The 21,783-nt window shown below is 46.7% G+C and overlaps 1 protein-coding gene across 3 annotated transcripts in view; it reads left to right on the top strand.

Moving 5' to 3' along the window:
* Positions 1–21,783, top strand: part of LOC126537873 (scoloptoxin SSD976-like) — a 72,302-nt gene that overhangs the window by 19,174 nt on the left and 31,345 nt on the right. For 2 of the 3 annotated variants that reach the window (XM_072287935.1, XM_072287934.1), the window contains exon 2: positions 4,705–5,556. In XM_072287935.1, coding sequence (XP_072144036.1) covers positions 5,549–5,556 — 8 coding nt within the window. In that variant the 5' untranslated portion in view covers positions 4,705–5,548. Of the gene's footprint in view, positions 1–4,449; positions 5,557–21,783 lie in introns of those variants that run through there. The other variant, XM_055074503.2, reaches the window with a different exon arrangement.

Genomic DNA, 21,783 nt, shown 5'->3' with positions numbered 1-21,783 from the left:
TTCGTCTGGAGGTAAAAAAAGACATTCTGTGGTTTTACGCCTTATTATGAGCCATGTTTGTGGTGGGGGACTTCAGATTAATTCTGACCAATTTGGGTTCTTCAACGTGCACCAAGTGCATGGTGCCCGAGCGTTTTTTTTACATTTCGCCCCTGTCGAAACGTGGCCACTACAGCTGGGATTTGATGCCGTGACATTGTGCCTAACAGCGCAGCGCCACATACACTAAGCCATTACAGCTGATCCCGGGCTAAAGATTCCTCTGAAAACTAGTCAAACAAATTTCTTAATCGATTTCGTCATCATCATTAATTAGCAGGTTTTGAAAGTTGTTGATAACAGCACACTTTAAATACCTGCTCTGCTATATCGACCATGAAGATGGAAAATGGTCTATCTAAAATGGGCTATTGCTCTCTCAACATGTACTCTTGCAGTGGTAATGCGACGTGTTTGTTCTACAGCCTGCACATGCATTTGTGTTTCATGGCGTTCTCGGAATGGGGATCGTTACAATATCACACCAGCAGGTACGTAGGGGAAAGCGAAGCCTTTATCGACCATAATGACATCGACTACTTCCATAGAATCTAGAAGCCCACTACTTGCAAGGATTGCCTTGTGGGATACGGATCCGCCCCACAGACGAGACACAAGTCATATGTAGCCATCAGGCGTACAGTCAACAAGCATTTCGTATGTGTTGTAGTGCTTCTATGAGGAAAATTAAGGTGTGGCGCTGTGCCCCTATTGACGATGGATGCTGAATCTTGACTTTTCTCGCATCCATAATCAACCTGGTGTTTTCAAAGAAGCGGAAAGATCTTGGAACATATGGTCCAATTTCATCTCGCGATGGAATCGAGGTGATGAAAGCTCACGCTCAAGGTCTTCATTGAGCGTCAGCTTCCAAGTAGTAAACGTCCGGCTCACGTGGCTTTCTGACGTCATGAAGTTACGTGCTATTTCTTGTCTGGGTATACCGATCCTGAGGCGCACAAAAACCACAATAAATTCAATCACATGTCCACTTTATTTAGTCCGACCACGTGCGTTGCTGTCATTTTTCTTTGTCCTGCCTCAGTATGACTTGTTACTTGCACGTGGCTCCAGATACTGAAAGAATGACTGAAAAACGACCTAGCTGGGGAGACCTGTGTATTACATACTTGCCTTCGGTGGCACTTCGATTACGCTCAGTGTAAGCACCTGTGAGGAAGCTTCATCCAGCTATCTAATAAGAGAAGCATTCTTCCTCTCTAATGTTGCAACATCTTGGAGCAATATTCCTAGCCATTTCTCCATATGTTGATCAACTGATTTCCAATGTTGTATAAAAGTTATAAACAGGGATAAGATGCCTCAGAAAGGCTGGCCAAGGTTTCGATAGGAGGGCCTACCTTCCTCAAAGGCGGCCTCGTCATCCTCGGTATGTCAGTTTTAAAGGGTTAGAAGAGTGACGTCACGTGTGGTTGTTGTCGCTGGCGGCTGGTTGTAAACGGAGAATAGTCTCTCCCTTTACAACCAGCCGCCTCCAACAACAACCGGACGTCACGTCACTCCACTAGCCCTTTGAAACTAACATGCCAAGGATGACGAGGCTGCCTTTTAGGAAGATAGGCCCTCCTAATGAAACGTTGGCCAGCCTTTTTGAGGCATCTTATTCCTGTTTAAAACCTTTATACCATGGTATGCTGCTCCATCTGCCAGCCCCTTTCTTGATTTTTGATGTCCAGTGATGGCTTTCAAGTTGTTCCAAATCTGTAAGAATGGCGGTGGTGAAAACAAATTGGATAATATTTCATGACTTGTCAGTACTAACAATGTTTACAAATCAAGCAAACGTTCATCTTTGCGACGCAAGCTTGGCAAGTGCAAGTTTCACCCAGCACTGTTTCCATCCAGCATTGGCTAGCATTGCTATAAATAAATAATTTTAGGAGTATGCTCCGCAAGCAAGATTATGCTGTCTGTAAAATGACAGGAGAATGTTTACCTCTTGTGAATAAGCTGATTTGCCCAATTGCTCCTAAAGGGGCACTAAAGGAAACTGTTAGGTTGAGCTACATCAACATATTATTTGTCCATTGTCTATCATCACTTCTTGTGTGACAATGTTGCATAGAAAATTGTCATGGAAGATGCCCCTGCAGCTCTTCAACTTGAAACGTCCACATCACAAAGGGCAAGATGAAGTAATTTCCACGTGACCTCCCTTCTTGCCGCTCTATGTGGATCAGCTAATGCAGACATCACACAAAAGGCAACATGCTTCACAAGGAGTGGCGCCACTCCGATTTTCGTCATTTTCTAACTTTCGAAAGCTCTATTCCAGCTATGAATGATGAATTTGTTATTCAAAAGCCTATTATTCTAGTCTAGATTGCTTTAATCTTTTTCCGTAGTATCCCTCTAAGGAACGTGCTGTGGGAAGTTGAGCGTTTCAATCAAGCATGCGGAGAAACCTGAACACATGCCGAAGTCCGAACTGTGCAGCAGTTTCCAAAAAGCCCAAATTATGTGTTACCTTCACACTAAGTCCAAGTATATGCTGATATTCCCTTTCCAGGAGGGCAGCATGAAGTGGCAGTCAATATAAATATTGACCTTCAAACCGAACATCTTAACAATGTTTACCATTACGTGAAGCATCCACGTACAACTAGTGTTTGTTGAGATGAAGCAGCAGATGACTCGAAACGCGAAGCAAGTTCCTCTGCAAGTATGGCACATGAACAAAGCTGCATCTCGGGAAGTGAACATTGTTTTCTTGAGGAAGTTCATGCTCGCGGTGTCATACAGCAGGGTGCAACATTGATGCACATGCCAGCAGGCATCCTAAGCAACTTGCTGATGTAAGCACAAGACCTTCATGGTGTAACTGTCTTTACAAATACTGGCTCCATAATGTAATGTAAAAAGAACCCACCGCACGTGGTTGCTCAGTGGCTATGGTGTTGGGCTACTGAGCACGAGGTCACACCTCATAATCCTTTTTTAATGGAAAAATAACAGTATGTTAATAGTTGGACATTTACAGACACAGGAAAGTAAGGGCAGTGGTGGCGCATACAACCCACTGTGCAATATAGCTTCTGCACCAAGTAATCTATGTGATTATCCAAGGAATATGCTTGAGAAATAATCTCCTAAACACCAGAAAGACTGTACAAATTATAGACGTTCCTCGTTAGCCATAACTACCATATTCCACAAAATTTATACAGCTACAAATAAAAGCAGTACAATTGTGCTGTATATAACTGCATATAGAATACATTTGAGAATGGTAGTTTAATTTTTAACCCTCTACTGCAAACTTATGAAAGACCACTGCTTATACATGATGGCCTTGGGAATGGGAGAATGTGCGTATTGTAATTTGGTGGCGAGAAGCTTGCCACAAGTGCCCAACGAAGTGCATGGTAATATTTACCAACTGACAGAGCCTCCAACTGTGGTGCCTCCTCGACGTTTGCAGACGTGAAAATTCCCTCGGCAAGTACAACAATATAGTTCTGTCAAAAAAAAAAAAAATATGCAGATCCCACGGACTGTGCGAATCGATGTAAGAGAAGCTTTCCGTGCTGATGCTTTGACTGACGATAATTAGCGGGGATGTTGACGGCTAAAGCTTAATTTCTTCAACGTTAGGCGAACACGAGAGCGGTGAGTTGATGCTAAATTTTACCTTGCGTGCACCACTGCTGTTTGTCTGCGTAGTACACAGAACACACAGGAAAATGTTTTTGCTTGATAGTGTTGTCGTGCGCCATACTTCGTAACCTCTGAGAGGGTTTATTAGCATTGTCATTGCCTCACATGACAGATCCCATTGTGGCAGAAATATTAAACTTGAATTGGAGTATGGGGCTGTACGTTCCAAAACCACAATCGTATTATGAGGCAAGCCGTAGTGGCGGAATCCGGAATAATTTTGACACCGTGATGCTCTTTAACGTTTCCCAAAATCTAAGTGCACGTGCGTTTCCTATTTAGCCCCCATCGAAATGCGCTTGCCGGAATTGGCATCAAATCCACGACCTATGCCATAGCCGCAAAGCTAATGCGGCGGGCACAGAAGTGTTGATTTGATGGTCGACCGCTTCCGTAGTGCCTCCTGGACCCTGCAGTGTGCTTTAAGTAATGCGGCTCTGCTTCTGCACGCCCTGCGTAAGTTGCCCGCTTGATATATTTGCATGGCATTTATATTTCAGAAATAGCAGCAACGTATTGTACCGTACCTTGAGCTTAAGCATATCCTGTTTCCCCGCAACCGCTGTCGTATACTAGTGGGGTTTCCTTGCCTTCTCACGTCAGCTCCCCACCCTCTCTTATATGGGAACTGCCTCTTCTCCTCCCTCTCCTCTCTACAGTTCTATCTGCGTCCCCTCTGGCCTCGCACGTTAGAAAGCGCTGCTGCAGCAGCAGCAGTTGCAGCATCGGCGATCCTGATAATCTCTGTGCCGGCTATCAGAGATAGGGTACCTTGATGGCTTGCTTCCGCGCCACTAGGAACGGCAGGGACGAGGACATAAAGTCACCAATTAGTAATCATCGATTACCTCACGGGCTAATAATAATCGATGTGCATTGCGGATATGCCAGAGAGAAACTGCGAGAGAAGCGAAAGCTCCTGTAATGCCAATGCTTCTATAGCTATTTAGTACTAAAGCACGCTGTGCGTTTTTTTTTTTTTTTCAGATAGCGTTCATCAGCGTGTTCAGTTGCTTATCTGAAGAGGCGGGCGCTACTTGCACGACAAGTCGCCATGTATTGTGACCCGCGAAGACCCGGAGCCCACCCCCAAAGATAAGAGCTTGTATCATTCTCAAAATTAAGCAAGGTATTACAATTTAAAATCTTCCAAAGCAACACAGTCACATGCATACTACACCACATGCTAAGCGCGATATAATTTTCTTGCGATCAGTCTTTGCGAAATGACCATTTGTAATAGACGTTTCACTGCGTCGTCACTATCGAAGAAAAAAAAAACGCGTAGTACATTTCTACTGCAACCAGATTTCGCTGCAATCCAGGATGAAAAATTAAAATGAAGAACCGCAATGTGAAGGTAAACCTTTATCTTTCTGTGCCGATGCAATGACCATAAAACCTCATTATTAATAATATTTGTGTTTGTGCACACAAGATACACTTTTTATCCAGATCGAGAATGAGATGCTGGTAAGCGTGGGTTCGAGACGACACCCCTCAATGACCCGAGGGGACGTTTGCAGCGCGAGGGTTGAGCTGTCGTCCGGTGAAGGAAGGCTTTCTTTTTTCCAGCAGCAAAGCTTATGTCCGAGACTGTGCCCGGAACGCTGCTTCCACGTCTCAACGATGAACCGTTTTTAAAAGCTCGGTCCAACTCCTCTGAGTCAATCTCCATACCTGCCTGCGGAGTAACATAACTACAAGAGCAAACAAGTATGCCTACATTCTTTGACCGTGCTTGCCTTCTCCCTTCCCAACGGGAACGACGTGACATTGCGCCACACTCCGCAAGCACCAGCGGCCGGCAGTCAGCGGTCACTGCACTGGGATGGAAAGGTGGGTTACTTGGTATTTCATTCTCGTAAGAAACTTCGTCAAAAAATAAATTGCGCGGATCCCCCGCACTGTGGAAAATGATGTAAGCGAAGCTTTCTGTGCTGTTTTCCTTGATTGACGATAGTTAGCGGCGATGTTGATGGCGACGGTTTAATTTCTTCATGTTCAGGCCAATACGAGAGCGATGAGTTGATGTTAAACATTACCTTGCGTGCACCACCGCTGTTTCTCTTCATAGTACGCAGAACACACAGGGTGATGTGTTTGCTTGAGGCGTTGTTGTGCGCCATACTTCATAACGTCTAAGAGGGTTTAGCATATTCGTTTCTTTACATGGCACATTGAATCGTTGCAGAAGTACTGAACTTTAATTGAATTATGAGGCTGTACGTGCCGAAACAACCATATTATGATGCACGCCGTAATAGCGGACTTCGTATTAATTTTGGCACCATGGCGTTCTTTAAAGTGTCTCTAAATCTAACTGCTCGAGCGTATTTGATTTTGCACCCGTGGAAATGCGGCTACTGCAGTAGGGATCAAACCCACGACCTCGAGCAATGCCATAACCGCAAAGCTACCGCATCGGCATCGGCGATAGAAGTGAAGATTTGACGCGTAACCGCTTCCGTATTGTTGCTTAAGCCTACGGTGCGCTTCCATGCGGCTTTGCTTCTGCACGCCCTGCGCAAGTTGTCCGCTTGAGAAATTTTATTAATAATAATAATAATAATAATAATGATAATAATAATAATAATAATAATAATAATAATAATAATAATAATAATAATAATAATAATAATAATAATAATCAGCCTATGTTATGTTCACTGCAGGAGGAAGGCCTCTCCCTGCGATCTCCAATTACCCCTGTCCGGCGCCAACCGACTCGGGCTAGCGCCCGCGAATTTCCTAATTTCATCGCCGAACCTAGTCTTCTGCCGTCCTCGACTGCGCTTCTATTCTCTTCGCACTCATTCTGTAACCCTAATGGTCCATCGGTTATCTAACCTATGCATTACAAGGCCTGCCCAGCTTCATTTCTTTTTCTCTTAATGGGAATTAGAATATCGGCTACCCTCGTTTGCTCTCTGATACCCCCCCCCCCCTCCCAAACCGCTCCATTTCTGTCTCTTAACGTAACGCCAAACATTCCTCGTTTCATCGCTCTTTGCGATGTCAACTTGTTCTCATGCTTCTTTGTGAGTCTGCAAGTTTCTGCCCCTTATGTCAGTACCGGTAAGATGCACTGATCGTACACCATTCTTTTCAATGATAATGCTAAGCTTCCAGTCAGGAGCTGACAGTGTCTATTGTATGTCTTCCAACCCATTTTTATTCTTCTGTAAATTTCCTTCTCATGATCAGGGTTTCCTGTGAGTAATTGATTTAGGTAAACGGATTCCTTCGCATATCCTAGAGGCTGACTGGCGATCCTGCACTCTTGTTCCCTTGCCAGGCTATTGATCATTATCTTTGTCTTCCGCATATTAATAATCTGCCCCATTCTTAAACTCTTTCTGTTAAGGTCCTCAATCATTTGTTGTAACTCGTTTCCAGTGTTGCTGAACAGGACAATGTCATCTGTAAACCGAAGGTTCCTGAGATATTCGCCGTTGATCCTCACTTCTAAGCCTTCCCAGTTTAATAGCTCGAATATTCCTTCAAAGCACGCAGTGAATAGCATTGGAGAGAATCTGTCTCCTTGTCTGACCCCTTTCTTTATACGTATCTTCCTACTTTTCTTGTGGAGAATTAAGATAGCTGTGGAATATCTGTAGATATTTTCTAACATATTTACGTAAGCGTACATTACGTACTCCTTGATTACGTAATGCCCCTATGACTGCTGGTATTTCTACTGAATCAAATGCCGTTTTGTAATATATGAAAGCTATATATAGAGGTTGATTGTATTGTGCTGATTTCTCGATTACCTGATTAACGGAATGGATGTGAACCATTATAGAGTATCCCTTCCTGAAGTCAGCCTGTTCCCTTGGTTGACTGAAGTTCAGTGTGGCCCTCATTCTATTGGAAATTCTCTTGGTGAATATTTTATGTTATACTGGGGGTGAGCTAATGGGCCTATAATTTTTCAATACTTTAACGTCTCCCTTTTAGTGGATTAGTATAATTTTGGCATTCTTCCAGTTTTCTGGGACCCTAGAAGTCGATAGACAGTTTGTATACAGGGCCGCCAGTTTTACAAGCATTATGTCTCCTCCATCGTTGATTAAATCAACTATTATTCCATCTTCTGCCACTTTTTTCGATTTCATGTCTTGCAAGGCCCTTCTAACCTCATCGCTAGTTATAGAAGGAGTTTCTGTAACTTGTTCAGTACTACTTCGAATGGAGGTATCGTGGCTCCTCTGGGTACTGTACAGGTGAATGTAGAATTCTTCCGCTTCTTTTAGTATACTTTAGAGATTGCTGAAGATATTAACCTGCCTAACTTTCAGTGCATACATCTTGGTTTGTCCTATGCCTAGTTTCCTTCTCACTGATTTCATGCTGCGACCATGTTTTAGTACTCTTTAAGTCTTTGTTACGTTATAATTTCGAATATTCCATTATTTTCTCCTTGTTGATCAGTTTTGACAGTTCCGTAAATTATATCTTGACAGTTGGACACTTAAGTTGGACACTTTCATACTTTGTCTTTTCTTTATTAGGTCCTTCTTTAATTGGGGGAGCCTGCCGACTGGTTGCCTTGGTGCCTTACCTCCTACTTCATTTGTTGTTTCTGAAATCATCCTAGTTACGGTTTCATTCATTACCTCTATGTCGTCTTCAACTCTCTGTTTTAAGGCTGCATATTTGTGAGTACTAGCTTGAATTGGTCTGCTTTTACCCTTATGCGTCTATGTTGGCCCGTTGCACGGTGTTTATTTTTGAGAAACTGCAGAAACGTACCGTACCGTGCCTTGGACTTATATTTTTATTCCCTTTACGCGCAACCACTGTAGTGTCTATAGTAGTAGCATTTCCTTGTCTTCTCACGTCACCTTTTCCCTATCCCCTCCTGTCCCCTCGTATGTGGAGCGGTGGGAGGGAGTGGCAAGTCCCTCTAGACTTGCACATTTGTATAGAAAGGCAGGCGTTCGGCCTGTTTCACTGCGCGACAGCGCTCGCGCCCTGCCTCAGCGGATTAGCCGCGAAACGTTTTAAAAGGGTCGCGCTCCCGGCCTCGTGGCCCGATCTTGGGGCAAAGTTCTCCGAAAGAAAAAAAAAAAAAGCGCTCCCACGCGCGCTGCTGCAAACACTCGTGCCGCATACCGCGCTGAAACTCTACTGGTAGCCCGACGCCACTACGGTGCCGTAAACCTGCGTAGCGTATGACTGCAACTCAGCTTTCAAGCAGAAAGTATCCAGGGCTTCGAACGGACTACTGAGCGGTCCGGACTGCACCGTGAGTCACGTAGTTGCCACCGTCCATTGATGGCTAGCAAATTTAACGATAAACTCCTGTGATGCACTCGGGCGGCACTTAAAAAAGCATCATGTCGCTGTCGAACTCTTCTTGTAGCGTCGGCCCTCACTTGGTGCTGGTGGCAGCGCGTGCCTGACTTCACGCACTCGTTTGAGCCGCGGTAACACTGGGTTGATGCGAGGCCGGCAAGGCGCTCACGCCAGCGATTGGCCGACTGTTCAGCACAGTGTGTTGGTGAGACAATTTTATCACACCATGCAGGCCGAAAGTCGCGGACCTCGAGTTGCCGTATTGCGACGGACTTTCCTCTCGACGGCACCGATAAAATCAGCGTGCCGACCTCCTTCGACTGAAGTCCGCGTGATCGGCCGTCGAACCGACAACGCGATAGTAGCAGCGCCTTCGCTTGCACACGTAGTGTAATCGCGATAAAAATAAGTCGAACTACGCCTACGAAGTTGAAATGCACAAGCTTCAATCCTCTCAAGGCGTGCACATGAAGTTTGAGCCAATCTTGATCCTGTTCAGAGAATGTTAGGCGGCGCCGTCGCGTTCGTGCACCCGCTACAGGCGCACCTGAACTGAAAAGTCAGCAATTAGGACGCAGGAAACTGTTTTCACAGTGCAGCTCTGTCCTTAGCGATTTGAAATCAACTACTCTTCACTTCCGAAGGTGCGCCACACTAAGTGGCAAGCGACGACAGCACTTTGCCACCGCTGGTGTCACCGTTCACGTAAGCTACCAGTCGCATTCGCTATACGTTGATGGGTGCGTCTGTAGGCGTTGTTATGCTGATACATTTCTTAATTCTATAGATGCATTGTTTGCCTCTCCGTCCAAGAGGAAACAGGGGACGGCGCATTCGGTGAAGCTGCGTAAACAACCGCCTCGCTCAGTTATACAAACTGTGTCAGCGAAGACATTCGCATTTTCGTGAGAGAACAACACGGACTATATAAATAAGCGCTTATGCGAGCACGGTTGTCTCTTATAATGTTTTATGGCACGCAACAAAGCGAGAATAACTAATCACCAAAAGAAAAGCAAGAATCACCAATAAGTCAACCATCCGTAATATATGTATGTGGATCACAGTTACGGTTCATTAAGTGACTCGGCCGCTCACATTGAGTCGTCTCGGGGTGGAACAACGCGGCTCATATGCGTAGACATGTATGTTTTGCTACGTTTTGACATTATTTAATATGAGCGATGCACCTTTCCCCCTATATCTGGCGATAACAACAATCTTTAGATGTAGACGTCCATGTGGACAAGTGCACCGCTTTGGTAAATCTGAAGCAAAACGCTTCGCTCGAAGACTTCTTGAATGTGCGAAATGCCTGAAGAATGTGTAAAAAGAACACAAAAGGCGACGTGCAAATGGAGAAATCAACAACAGCAAACTCCCAAGGCAGCCACATTGGCAGACGGTGCACAGCGCGCTTTTATCGGCCGCACTGTTAGACCAACTACATTCTAGCCACTGTAGCACAACAGCGCACGCAGACCTGCTTGTTTCATGGCCTCCAGGAACGACATGCTGCCCCGCAGAAGCCGCTTACTTCGCGATCCACGAAACGCACAACTGACGTGCACTCAACATGGGTGCAGGTGCGCAAATCAACCGGCGAAAGCCCCGGCACCTTTTCAAAACGTTTCGAGCGGCGTCCGGCAGAGGGAAGCACAGAAAAAGGACAAAGGCCGCGGGGGGTCATGGTTAATTACAGCTGTGAGGAGGCTAATGTGGCTACGCCAAGGGAGCTCCAAAGGGCATTGTGCACATTCGACGGGGTGCGAAGAAGCAAACGAGTTTCGCGCGCGTGTCACTTTCTTCGTCGCGGTCGTCTTTGCTGTACAAGTTTGGTGCGAGGTCATGGCCCGCTGGTTCACTGTAGCCGCCCCCAGAGCGACGGACGGGCTTCCATGTAAAACGTGGCGATCCGGTGCAAACAGCCCGAGCCCTCGAACTCTCATACTGACTCTCCAAATACGTGGAGCTGCTGACGCGAGTGCCTGCCTCAGCTGATCAAGCAAGTAATTTTTACGATTCAGTAGAGACTCGTTAATAATAAGAACCGAGTTTGAAATGTGTTGTGTGACTGGGATTTTCTTCTGTCCAAAGAAGCGCGGATTTAAATAGACGTAGCAATTATTTTTATTTACTCACATTAGGATCATAAAATTGCAGCTAGGATTCTTGGCATCCTATAGACCTTTTCATCGGGCGAGGAGGAAAGGGCGCGCGGCAACCCTTTCCTCCTCTCTAGCTTGTGCGATCCGGTGCGGCGCTGCTTGAAAGTATTGCTGTCGCGTGCTGCGGACCGATTTCGAGTTGTTTTAAATAGTACTTTCTAAAATTTACGCCATGTCCGTTCATATAAGGTCGCCAGGGAAGCCTTTCGGTGCGTCGGTAACTACAGTACGCGCAAGTGTATCTTGGGGGCGCAAACACGCGACGCACATTATCAGCCGCGGTGTGTGTATGTGTTGTGAACTATTTTGCGTATCTCGGTTTTAATTCAAAGAACAGAACCAGCGTCTCTGTATTACCAGCATGAAATGCTAAATCTGCTCACTATCTGATCGCTTGGAAAAAATAAGAGCGCATGCTTGTGTACGGCCAACCTAAGGCAACCACGAAACATCTAAGCGGCAGGCGTTGTCAAATAATTATGATACAGAGGCATTGTTCTCACGCATTTTAAGTCTAGTAGGCCTGAAATCACTATATGTTTACGCTACCCTTCCTGCATGAGGCCGATGGCGCTGCTCAACACAGCGATATACTGCGGTTGGTGAACCAGCATGATACATATATAAGCTATGTGCGTCGGCATTGCCTTTTTGCCCTGTAAAGCCATAACATATGAGAGGGATCGCGTAAGAATGCGATGGCTATTTTTGAGGGCAAAATTTCCGTAATACGCGTCAGTGCGACGTAGAGAACGGAACGAACAGAACCGAAAAAAAAAATCGGTTGTCCTCTTCCTCGGAAAAGAAAAGAAAACGGGCTAACGCCGCAATATGACCTCGCATGGTGTATAGATCGCAACTTTTATAGATCTATAAACGTTGATGCCGTATGCTCGGACCATGTGCTATATAGAACAAAGATATCTGTAATCCAGCACCTACCACTACTTAGGACGCTCGCGCACTTTGTAAACGGTTGATTTGCTGGACAAGCTTAATTCACACTGTAAGCTATGCTGTTATTGCTAATCAAACCTATTTTATTGATGGGTGGAAACCTCATCCACACAACCTAGTAGTCACGCAATGTAATCTGCAGAGCACAGTTTGAACCCTTGTCAAAGTATATCAGCACAGCTCTTGTCGTAGCAGAACGGCACCCACGCTGTTACGATCGTCGCGTATGTTTCGTTGCTCCTAAACCGCAGCTTAGAACTACATGATAATACAGCAATAAGGTCGCATTAGTGAACGAAACATTCAGAAATACACAGTCGATCTCCGAGGCTGATTGTAGGCTCGAACACTGGTGCACATATCGCGGTGCGTGCTTCGTCCGCCTCAACGCCAGCAGAAAGTCCGGCCTATACCGAGTTAAACCACTTAAGTAGGTCTCAAGGAACCGTTCACAACGTAGAAGACGCCACGTCATACTAAACAGAGCGCACTAACGTGAAAACGAACGCCAGAAATCCACCGCCGAGCGTATACCTTCCATGCAAGACGGAGCGCTCGGCCGAGCGAGCACGCCGACTGCCCATAGATGGCGCCACTGCGCAGCAATACGGTTTTTGCGTTGAATGGGAAGGGATGAGGAGCGAGGCGAAAGTTCATATCAAAAGGGGACTGAGGCAGGAGTGCCCTTTATCCCCACTGCTGTTTATGATGTACATGGTGAGGATGGAGAGGGCGCTAGAAGGAAGTAATATCGGTTTTAATCTCTCATACAAACAGGCGGGTACAGCAGTATAGCAGCAGCTTCCAGGTTTATTATATGCGGACGACATTGTGTTGCTAGCTAACAAGCAAAGTGATTTGCAACGTCTGGCTAATACCTGTGGACAGGAAGGCAACAATTTAGGTTTGAAATTTAGTGTTAGAAAATCAGGTGTTATGGTTTTCAACGAAAACAGTGAACAGACAGTGGCGATACAGGGCCAGGAAATACCTCGGGTAACGGTCGTTGCCGTTGCTGTTCGCTATGGCTTGCGTAATAGCGAAGCTGACCCTAGACTCTTGCTAGTCGATGATGGCACCGTTCGCCTGAAGGAAATTCATGCCGAGTATAAGGTCCTTCGAACATTAAGGAAGAATGACGAAGTCGCCGATGTACGTGAAGCCCCGAATGTTGACTCGTGCTGTGCACCGGCCTATTGGAGTTATGAGGTGCCCTTCTGCAGTGCGAATCTGAGTCCCGGTCAATTGCGTCGAAGCTTTGTTCAGGATACACACGAGATTCTGGCTCATAATAGACGTGTCCGCACCCGTGTCGATTAACGCCGTGACTTCATGGTCATCTATGGTAACTGGTACGTCGCAAGATACTGACACCGAACTACACTGCTTTCTCTGCGTCTCAGTTACGTCATCTCGCGGTCGTCTTAGTGGAGGATCTTCAGCGTTCGCAACGTCAGCGACCTCACCTCCGCAGGTCGGTGGACTCAGTTTTCCCGGCAGGCAGGGCTGGGTGAGCGACGCCTTGTTGCGCTCGGCGTGAAGATGGGGCTGGAAGACCTGTTTCGGGCGGGTGACGGTGAACGGGGAACACGGAATCGTGGGGCAAACGAGGTTCTGGCGTCCGCGAGGTAGGCTTCAATCTCCAGGGGGCGTTCACCACTGCGCGGGCACGGCGCATTCAGTGAAAATCCACGGAGCCCAGCTGGGCGGTAAGGACACGCCCTGTAGAGGTGACCGGCTTCACCGCAATGAAAACACAAGGGTCTCCGGTCTGCAGTGCACCATACGTCACTCTTGCGGGGTGGTCGTGTTTCAGACATGAATGGCGTGCGGCGAGTCCTGAAGTCGCCATCATCATCATCATCATCATCAGCCTGATTACGCCCACTGCAGGGCAAAGGCCTCTCCCATACTTCTCCAACTACCCCGGTCATGTACTAATTGTGGCCATGTTGACCCTCCAAACTTCCTAATCTCATCTGCCCACCTAACTTTCTGTCGCCCCCTGCTACGCTTCCCTTCCCTCGGAATCCAGTCCGTAACCCTTAATGACCATCGGTTATCTTCCCTCCTCATTACATGTCCTGCCCATGCCCATTTCTTTTTCTTGATTTCAACTAAGATGTCATTAACGCGCGTTTGTTCCCTCACCCAATCTGCTCTTTTCTTATCCCTTAACGTTACACCTATCATTTTTCTTTCCATAGCTCGTTGCGTCGTCCTCAATTTAAGTAGAACCCTTTTCGTAAGCCTCCAGGTTTCTGCCCCGTACGTGAGTACTGGTAAGACACAGCTGTTATACACTTTTCTCTTGAGGGATAATGGCAACCTGCTGTTCATGATCTGCGAATGCCTGCCAAACGCACCCCAGCCCATTCTTATTCTTCTGATTATTTCACTCTCATGATCTGGATCAGCAGTCACTACCTGTCCTAAGTAGATGTATTCTCTTACCACTTCCAGTGCCTCGCTACCTATCGTAAACTGCTGTTCCCTTCCGAGACTGTTAAACATTACTTTAGTTTTCTGCAGATTCATTTTTAGTCCCACCCTTCTGCTCTGCCTCTCCAGATCAGTGAGCATGCATTGCAGTTGGTCCCCTGAGTTACTAAGCAAGGCAATATCATCAGCGAAGCGCAAGTTACTAAGGTATTCTCCATGTACTCTTATCCCCAATTCTTCCCAATCCAGGTCTCTGAATACCTCCTGTAAACACGCTGTGAATAGCATTGGAGAGATCGTATCTCCCTGCCTGACGCCTTTCTTTATTGGGATTTTGTTGCTTTCTTTATGGAGGAGTACAGTGGCTGTGGAGCCGCTATAGATATCTTTCAGTATTTTTACATACGGCTCGTCTACACCCTGATTCCGTAATGCCTCCATGACTGCTGAGGTTTCGACTGAATCAAACGCTTTCTCGTAATCAATGAAAGCTATATATAATGGTTGGTTATATTCCGCACATTTCTCTATCACCTGATTGATAGTGTGAATATGATCTATTGTTGAGTAGCCTTTACGGAATCCTGCCTGGTCCTTTGGTTGACGGAAGTCTAAGGTGTTCCGGATTCTATTTGCAATTACCTTAGTAAATACTTTGTAGGCAACGGACAGTAAGCTGATCGGTCTATAATTTTTCAAGTCTTTGGCGTCGCCTTTCTTATGGATTAGGATTATGTTAGCGTTCTTCCAAGATTCCGGTACGCTCGAGGTCTTGAGGCATTGCGTATAGAGGCTGGCCAGTTTTTCTAGAACAATCTGCCCACCATCCTTCAGCAAATCTGCTGTTACCTGATCCTCCCCAGCTGCCTTCCCCCTTTGCATAGCTCCCAAGGCTTTCTTTACTTCTTCCGGCGTTACTTCTGGGATATCGAATTCCTCTAGATTATTCTCTCTTCCATTATCATCGTGGGTGCCACTCGTACTGTATAAATCTCTATAGAACTCCTCAGCCACTTGAACTATCTCATCCATATTAGTAATGATATTGCCGGCTTTGTCTCTTAGCGCATACATCTGATTCTTGCCAATTCCTAGTTTCTTCTTCACTGCTTTTAGGCTTCCTCCGTTCCTGAGAGCTTGTTCAATTCTATCCATGTTATACTTCCTTATGTCAGCTGTCTTACGCTTGTTGATTAACTTCGAAAGTTCTGCCAGTTCTATTCTAGCTGTAGGGTTAGAGGCTTTCATACATTGGCGTTTCTTGATCAGATCTTTCGTCTCCTGCGATAGCTTACTGGTATCCTGTCTAACGGAGTTACCACCGACTTCTATTGCACACTCCTTAATGATGCCCACAAGATTGTCGTTCATTGCTTCAACACTAAGATCCTCTTCGCGGCTTAAAGCCGAATACCTGTTCTGTAGCTTGATCTGGAATTCCTCTATTTTCCCTCTTAGCGCTAACTCATTGATCGGCTTCTTATGTACCAGTTTCCTCCGTTCCCTCCTCAGGTCTAGGCTAATTCGAGTTCTTACCATCCTGTGGTCACTGCAGCGCACCTTACCGAGCACGTCCACATCTTGTATGATGCCAGGGTTAGCGCAGAGTATGAGATCTATTTCATTTCTAGTCTCGCCGTTCGGGCTCCTCCATGTCCACTTTCGGTTATTCCGCTTGCGGAAGAAGGTATTCATTATCCTCATATTATTCTGTTCTGCAAACTCTACTAATACCTCCCCCCTGCTATTCCTAGTGCCTATGCCATATTCCCCCACTGCCTTGTCTCCAGCATGCTTCTTGCCTACCTTGGCATTGAAATCGCCCATCAGTATAGTGTATTTTGTTTTCACTCTACCCATCGCCGATTCCACGTCTTCGTAGAAGCTTTCGACTTCCTGGTCATCATGACTGGATGTAGGGGCGTAGACCTGTACAACCTTCATTTTGTACCTCTTATTAAGTTTCACAACAAGACATGCCACCCTCTCGTTAATGCTATAGAATTCCTGTATGTTACCAGCTATATTCTTATTAATCAGGAATCCGACTCCTAGTTCTCGTCTCTCCGCTAAGCCCCGGTAGCACAGGACGTGCCCGCTCCTTAACACTGTATATGCTTCTTTTGGCCTCCTAACTTCACTGAGCCCTATTATATCCCATTTACTGCCCTCTAATTCTTCCAATAGCACTGCTAGACTCGCCTCACTAGATAATGTTCTTGCGTTAAACGTTTCCAGGTTCATATTCCAATGGCGGCCTGTCCGGAGCCAGGGATTCTTAGCACCCTCTGCAGCGTCGCAGGTCTGACCGCCGCCGTGGTCAGTTGCTTCGCAGCTGCTGGGGACTGAGGGCCGGGGTTTGATTGTTGTGTTCATATAGGAGGTTGTGGCCAAGTACTGCACCAGGGTGGCCAATCCTGCTCTGGTGAGGGAGTGTGTTACCGGTTCTGGTCACCGGCATCAGGCCACACTCCAGGCCTGTTTATGCAATTTTATCAACACGCGGATTTTTTTTTTTTTTTAATCCGGTGGAAAATTGCGCGGCACCGGGATTCGAACCACGGACCTCTTGCACGCGAGGCGGGTGTTCTACCTCTACGCCACCGCTGCATATTTGAATATGCATATATGCATTTGCATATGCATTTGCATATGAATATGCATTTGCATATGAAGTCGCCAGTTGCTTGTTAAACGGCGCGCACACCATGAAAGTCCGGGACGACGCGCACATCGTAAAAAGTCGGGGACAACGAACTTCTCGCAGCTTCCGCATATGACATGCAAAGCTGTGGCTGCCGTACCTCGTGCTGTGGTGTCTCGCTTCGCTCCGGGACTTGTACTGCCTGTCTGATTTCCTCCCGGACGACCTCAGCCAGAGCGAGTCGCGGTACCGATACCGGAGCCGCCTAAAGCTTTTGGAGCTCTTCTCGGACAACAAGGCCAATGAGCTCCCGCAAGGCGTTGGTATTGTCCAAGGGTATAGCGAGAGGCTCACGCGATAGGGACGACACGTCGCGGTTGTACTGCCTTGTTCGTTGCTGCAGTGTCTCTTCCATTGATATGGTTTCCGCGAGAAACTCTGCAACGGTCTTTGGTGGGTTGCGTATAAGTCCACCGAATAACTCTTGATTGACGCCGCGCATCAAGTTCCCGACCTTCTTTTCTTCCGGCATGGATGGATCCGCGCGTCGGAAAAGTCGGCACGTATCTTCCACAAACATTGCGACGCTTCCGTTCGGCCGCGGCAGTATCGCCTGAATTGCAGATTCAGCTTGCTCCTTGCAATCGAGGCTGGCGTATGTGCTGATTAGCTGCCGTCGGAGTTCGTCCCATGTCGATAGGGCCGCCTCACGGTTCTCAAACCATGTCCGCGCATAGTCCTCGAGGGAAAAGTAGGCGTTGCGTAGCTTGCGCTCTGGAGTCGAGCCGTTGAATTCTGCGATACGCTCAAAGTGATTGAGCCAGTCCTCAACATCTTCGAAGGTGTCCCCATGGAAGGATGTGGGGATTCGCGACTGGTTAAGGACGACATCGGTCGGCGCGGTTGAGGAAGAAGACGGAACTGAGGTACTCATCCTTATGACTCGATTGGGTAGAGGCTCGTGCTCAGGTGACAGTCCTTGAAGTCGACGGCTTGTCCGTACGTGAACTGGAGTCAGCTCGACCGGACTTCGTACTGGGCTTGTAGGCGGTGTTCGATCTGGGAGTGGTGGCATGTACCCCGCACCTCCACCAGAAAAATGTAACGTAGATTGAAGACGGAGTCTCACAAAAGACGCTTCTGTTTAATCGCTGGCCAGGAGAAGAACGTGCAGCTCACGCGCTTCATCGTCTTTCATGGCGCCGACCTTCGCGCGCGCCGTCCCGCGGTGCGGGAGCCCCACATCATTGTGTCAATATTTCGCATCGTTTTCTTTCAGTGATTGCCTACCTTTAACGCAAGAAACCGGTTCGGGGGAATCGATCGCGGCGACCGCGCGCAGTGTCCCAGCTTACCGTACGGACTAGGTAAAGACGTCTAGGCGTCTGTAAACCATTATGTGCGTTTTGTTAGTCCAAGATTATTATTTTAAAGATTATTTTTTCAACCTCTGTTATTTCGAGAGTACTCGCAAAAATGTCCAGGAGCGCTCCCGCGTAGTATGTTTATTTAGCGCCGATAGCCAAACCTATGCGGAGCGCGCCGCGTTATCCCTCAGACTACGCAAGTGAGGCGCTTCCGACAGATGGCGACTCCGTAGGTCCTCGCCCCATAAAGTTTCTTACAATAATTATTGTACGAAACTCTATGTTCACCCCCAATACCGACATCGTTATAGTGACGGGCCCGTCACTTTAACATCAACACTGTAGTGACGTCACTACAGTGTTGTTGTTAAAGTGACGGGCCCCGTCACTGTAGTGCTGATGTTAAAGTGCCGGGCCCCGTCACTGTAGTGCAGATGTTAAAGTACCGGGCCCCGTCACTGTAGTCACTACCTAAATTATTGGGTTTGAGGTGCCAGAACCATCATCTGAATATGAGACATGCCGCAGTGCGGGACTCCGGAATAATTTGGACCGCCTGGGGTTCTTTAACGTGCACCTAAATCTAGCTGTAGGGGTGTTTTGGCATTTCGCCCCCATCGAAATGCGGCCGCCATGGCTAGGATTTGATCCCGCGACCTCGCGCTTAGCCACCCAACACTAAGCAACCGCCGCAGGTCGCGAAGTGTTTGTCACAACAAAGCAAAGAATGCTTACGATGTGCAACTCAAAGTAAGTTAGCAAATCATTATTTTATGCCACCTAAGTGAGCAAATACGGCGTAAGCGTTTTTCAACTGTCAATTTTAGCTTCATTACTTGGAGCGTACCTTGCACCTTAGAATTGTAGAGGTTTTGGCGAATGCAAGTGCTTTGTTCTGCATTGACAAAGTGCCTAGAGCATACTCTGGTATTGTCGTTCGGGCTCGAACGTGAGAGGTCATCACCGCTGAAAGAGAAAGCAATCAGCTCAGACTAAGCCACGTGAAGAGTGAACAAATGTGCGCTAGTGTGCGCGTGAGAAATGCCAGTTTGCGAATACTGGACGTCTACTGTGGTTCATTCCAACCGTAGTTCTGTTGTTCTAAGCGCGAGAAAACATCAGCACGAACGAGTCCTGTTCCAGAAATCACGTCTTGGTCTTGGCGAAGAAGGAAGCTGCACGTTGGCTTATTAGTGCACAACAAGAAGCTCAGCGTGTACAAAGTTCAAGCACGGAGCGCTTACGAAAGCTAGATTTGAGATGCAACAACCACTGCCGTTTGTTTTGGAGCGAGACGAGCTAAACAACTATCTAAGCGAATTTACAACAGCGGGAATCAGTTCACGCGCATTCATGCAGTTGTCGCTTTGTTGGGCGTTTTTACAGATGCCGCTACTGGTTCTTTTTATGCGTTGCATATTGCAATCACTCAGTTCAGCCCTTGGGCGCGGCCGGGCAGCCACCATTGGGGGTAGGAGCCACCATAGTGGCTCATTCTCCTACACTAGAGTTTTATGCGTTGCATATTGCAATCACTCAGTTCAGCCCTTGGGCGCGGCCGGGCAGCCACCATTGACCGTTAGCGCAACCACGTGACGTGACGTCACGACAGCCGGAGGAAAATCTGGGCCCCAACACAATATGCAACGCATTCTTGGCTTGACCAAGCTAAGCCTGGCCATTTTTTTTTAATTTACGTCTTAGTTCGTTTAACAGAAATTCGCAAGAGGGTCACGGACCGCGACGATCCACTTCAGCCGCCGGATTGCTTCCCACGGTTTTGAAGGGAAATGGTACAATTTGATGCCGACATCCTCTTCGCGGTTGTGACAATCCTTCGCACAGCAGTATCTGCGCTTGTTCTTTTTCTTCACACTTCTCACGGAGGAACTTCCGAGAGGCTAGGCTGAATTCATTGCAAGATTGGAAAAGCAGGCTTTCTGGCGGGCCTGAGCACTGCACGGACAATGACGAAATGACGGTGAGGGTCTACTCGCGGGTGCTTACCGCCTCTGCTAGGTGGCGCGACATGTACAGGAAAACTTCCATTGCAGGGTGCCTATTCTAAAATATGATGCATGCTTAGACGTGTGAAGCCTATAACAGTAAATGGCCACTCTAAACGTAGCAGCAGTGACAACTTCATAGCCACGACGTATTGGCCGAAACAAAAAGAACATTAAAAAACCTGGATATTCCGTCAACACAAATCGCGTCTTGTGTCCATTATTAGCAGTACAGTAAATAACCTGTTGCATATTTTAACAATTTATGTGAACATTATTCTTTTTTGTTCGTCGTGCTATATTGTACTCTTCGGTTGGCTGTGTTCCTCGTTGGAAGAGAGTGAAGAAGAAGAACGCGGCAGTTAAAGGCAGCCAGCGTATTTCAGGTAAGGCTCCGTTCCACAAAAATATTGTTTAGGTTAGTGCAAAACGGCTCAAGCTTAGCACAAAATTTTGAGGGGTGCTTAGTTCACATCGCGTGCTTGATGCGCTCTCCGCAAATTTCACTGCGTTCACGCGTGAGGAAACTTGCAGCGCGATGCGATATACGTAAAGGGTTTCTAAATCACTGTGTGTGCGTGAGATAACGGGGAGGGGGCACTTGACTTTCACAGTAAGTCTGACGATTAAGTATTCGTTTGACGTATTGAAATTGTGCGTATAAAAGACCCTACGGGGTCATCTTGTATCTGTCTTTTATTTCCCGCTAAAAAGAACTCATGTGTGAGAAAATATACTGTTGTAGATACATTGAGGGCATAATATACAACGCTTTCGGGTAGTTTATTTGCTTGAAAAATTTTGCGCATTTCATGGAAATGATCGAACGCTTTTCCTGTTGTTGATATGCCATAATTTATGCTTACAACTAAGCTCGCTATGATTGCGAACGATTTTGAATTGTAAGTCTGGCGAATGCAATTCTGTACATGGGATATTTCTGAAAAAGAAAAGAGATGGATGTTTTTGTTTTTCTGTGAGCGGCATTTTTAGATACGGAATACAATGAAATTTCTCAAAACTTTAGCCAAAGACTATTTATAGGCGTATGTGTTCCAAAAGTATCAAGTATTCTCTATTAAGTTGGTATCTCAATGCACCATAAATTTTAAAAAAATTAGAATATTTTTAACGTCAAGTTTTGTGATCTCTGTGACTGCGGCCACGTGGTCGGTAAG

The sequence above is a fragment of the Dermacentor andersoni genome, chromosome 4 (genome assembly GCF_023375885.2).
Source record: "Dermacentor andersoni chromosome 4, qqDerAnde1_hic_scaffold, whole genome shotgun sequence".
In the NCBI taxonomy this organism is placed as follows: domain Eukaryota; kingdom Metazoa; phylum Arthropoda; class Arachnida; order Ixodida; family Ixodidae; genus Dermacentor; species Dermacentor andersoni.
Note: the sequence above shows the minus strand (reverse complement) of the source record. Positions and strands in the feature narration are given on the sequence as shown.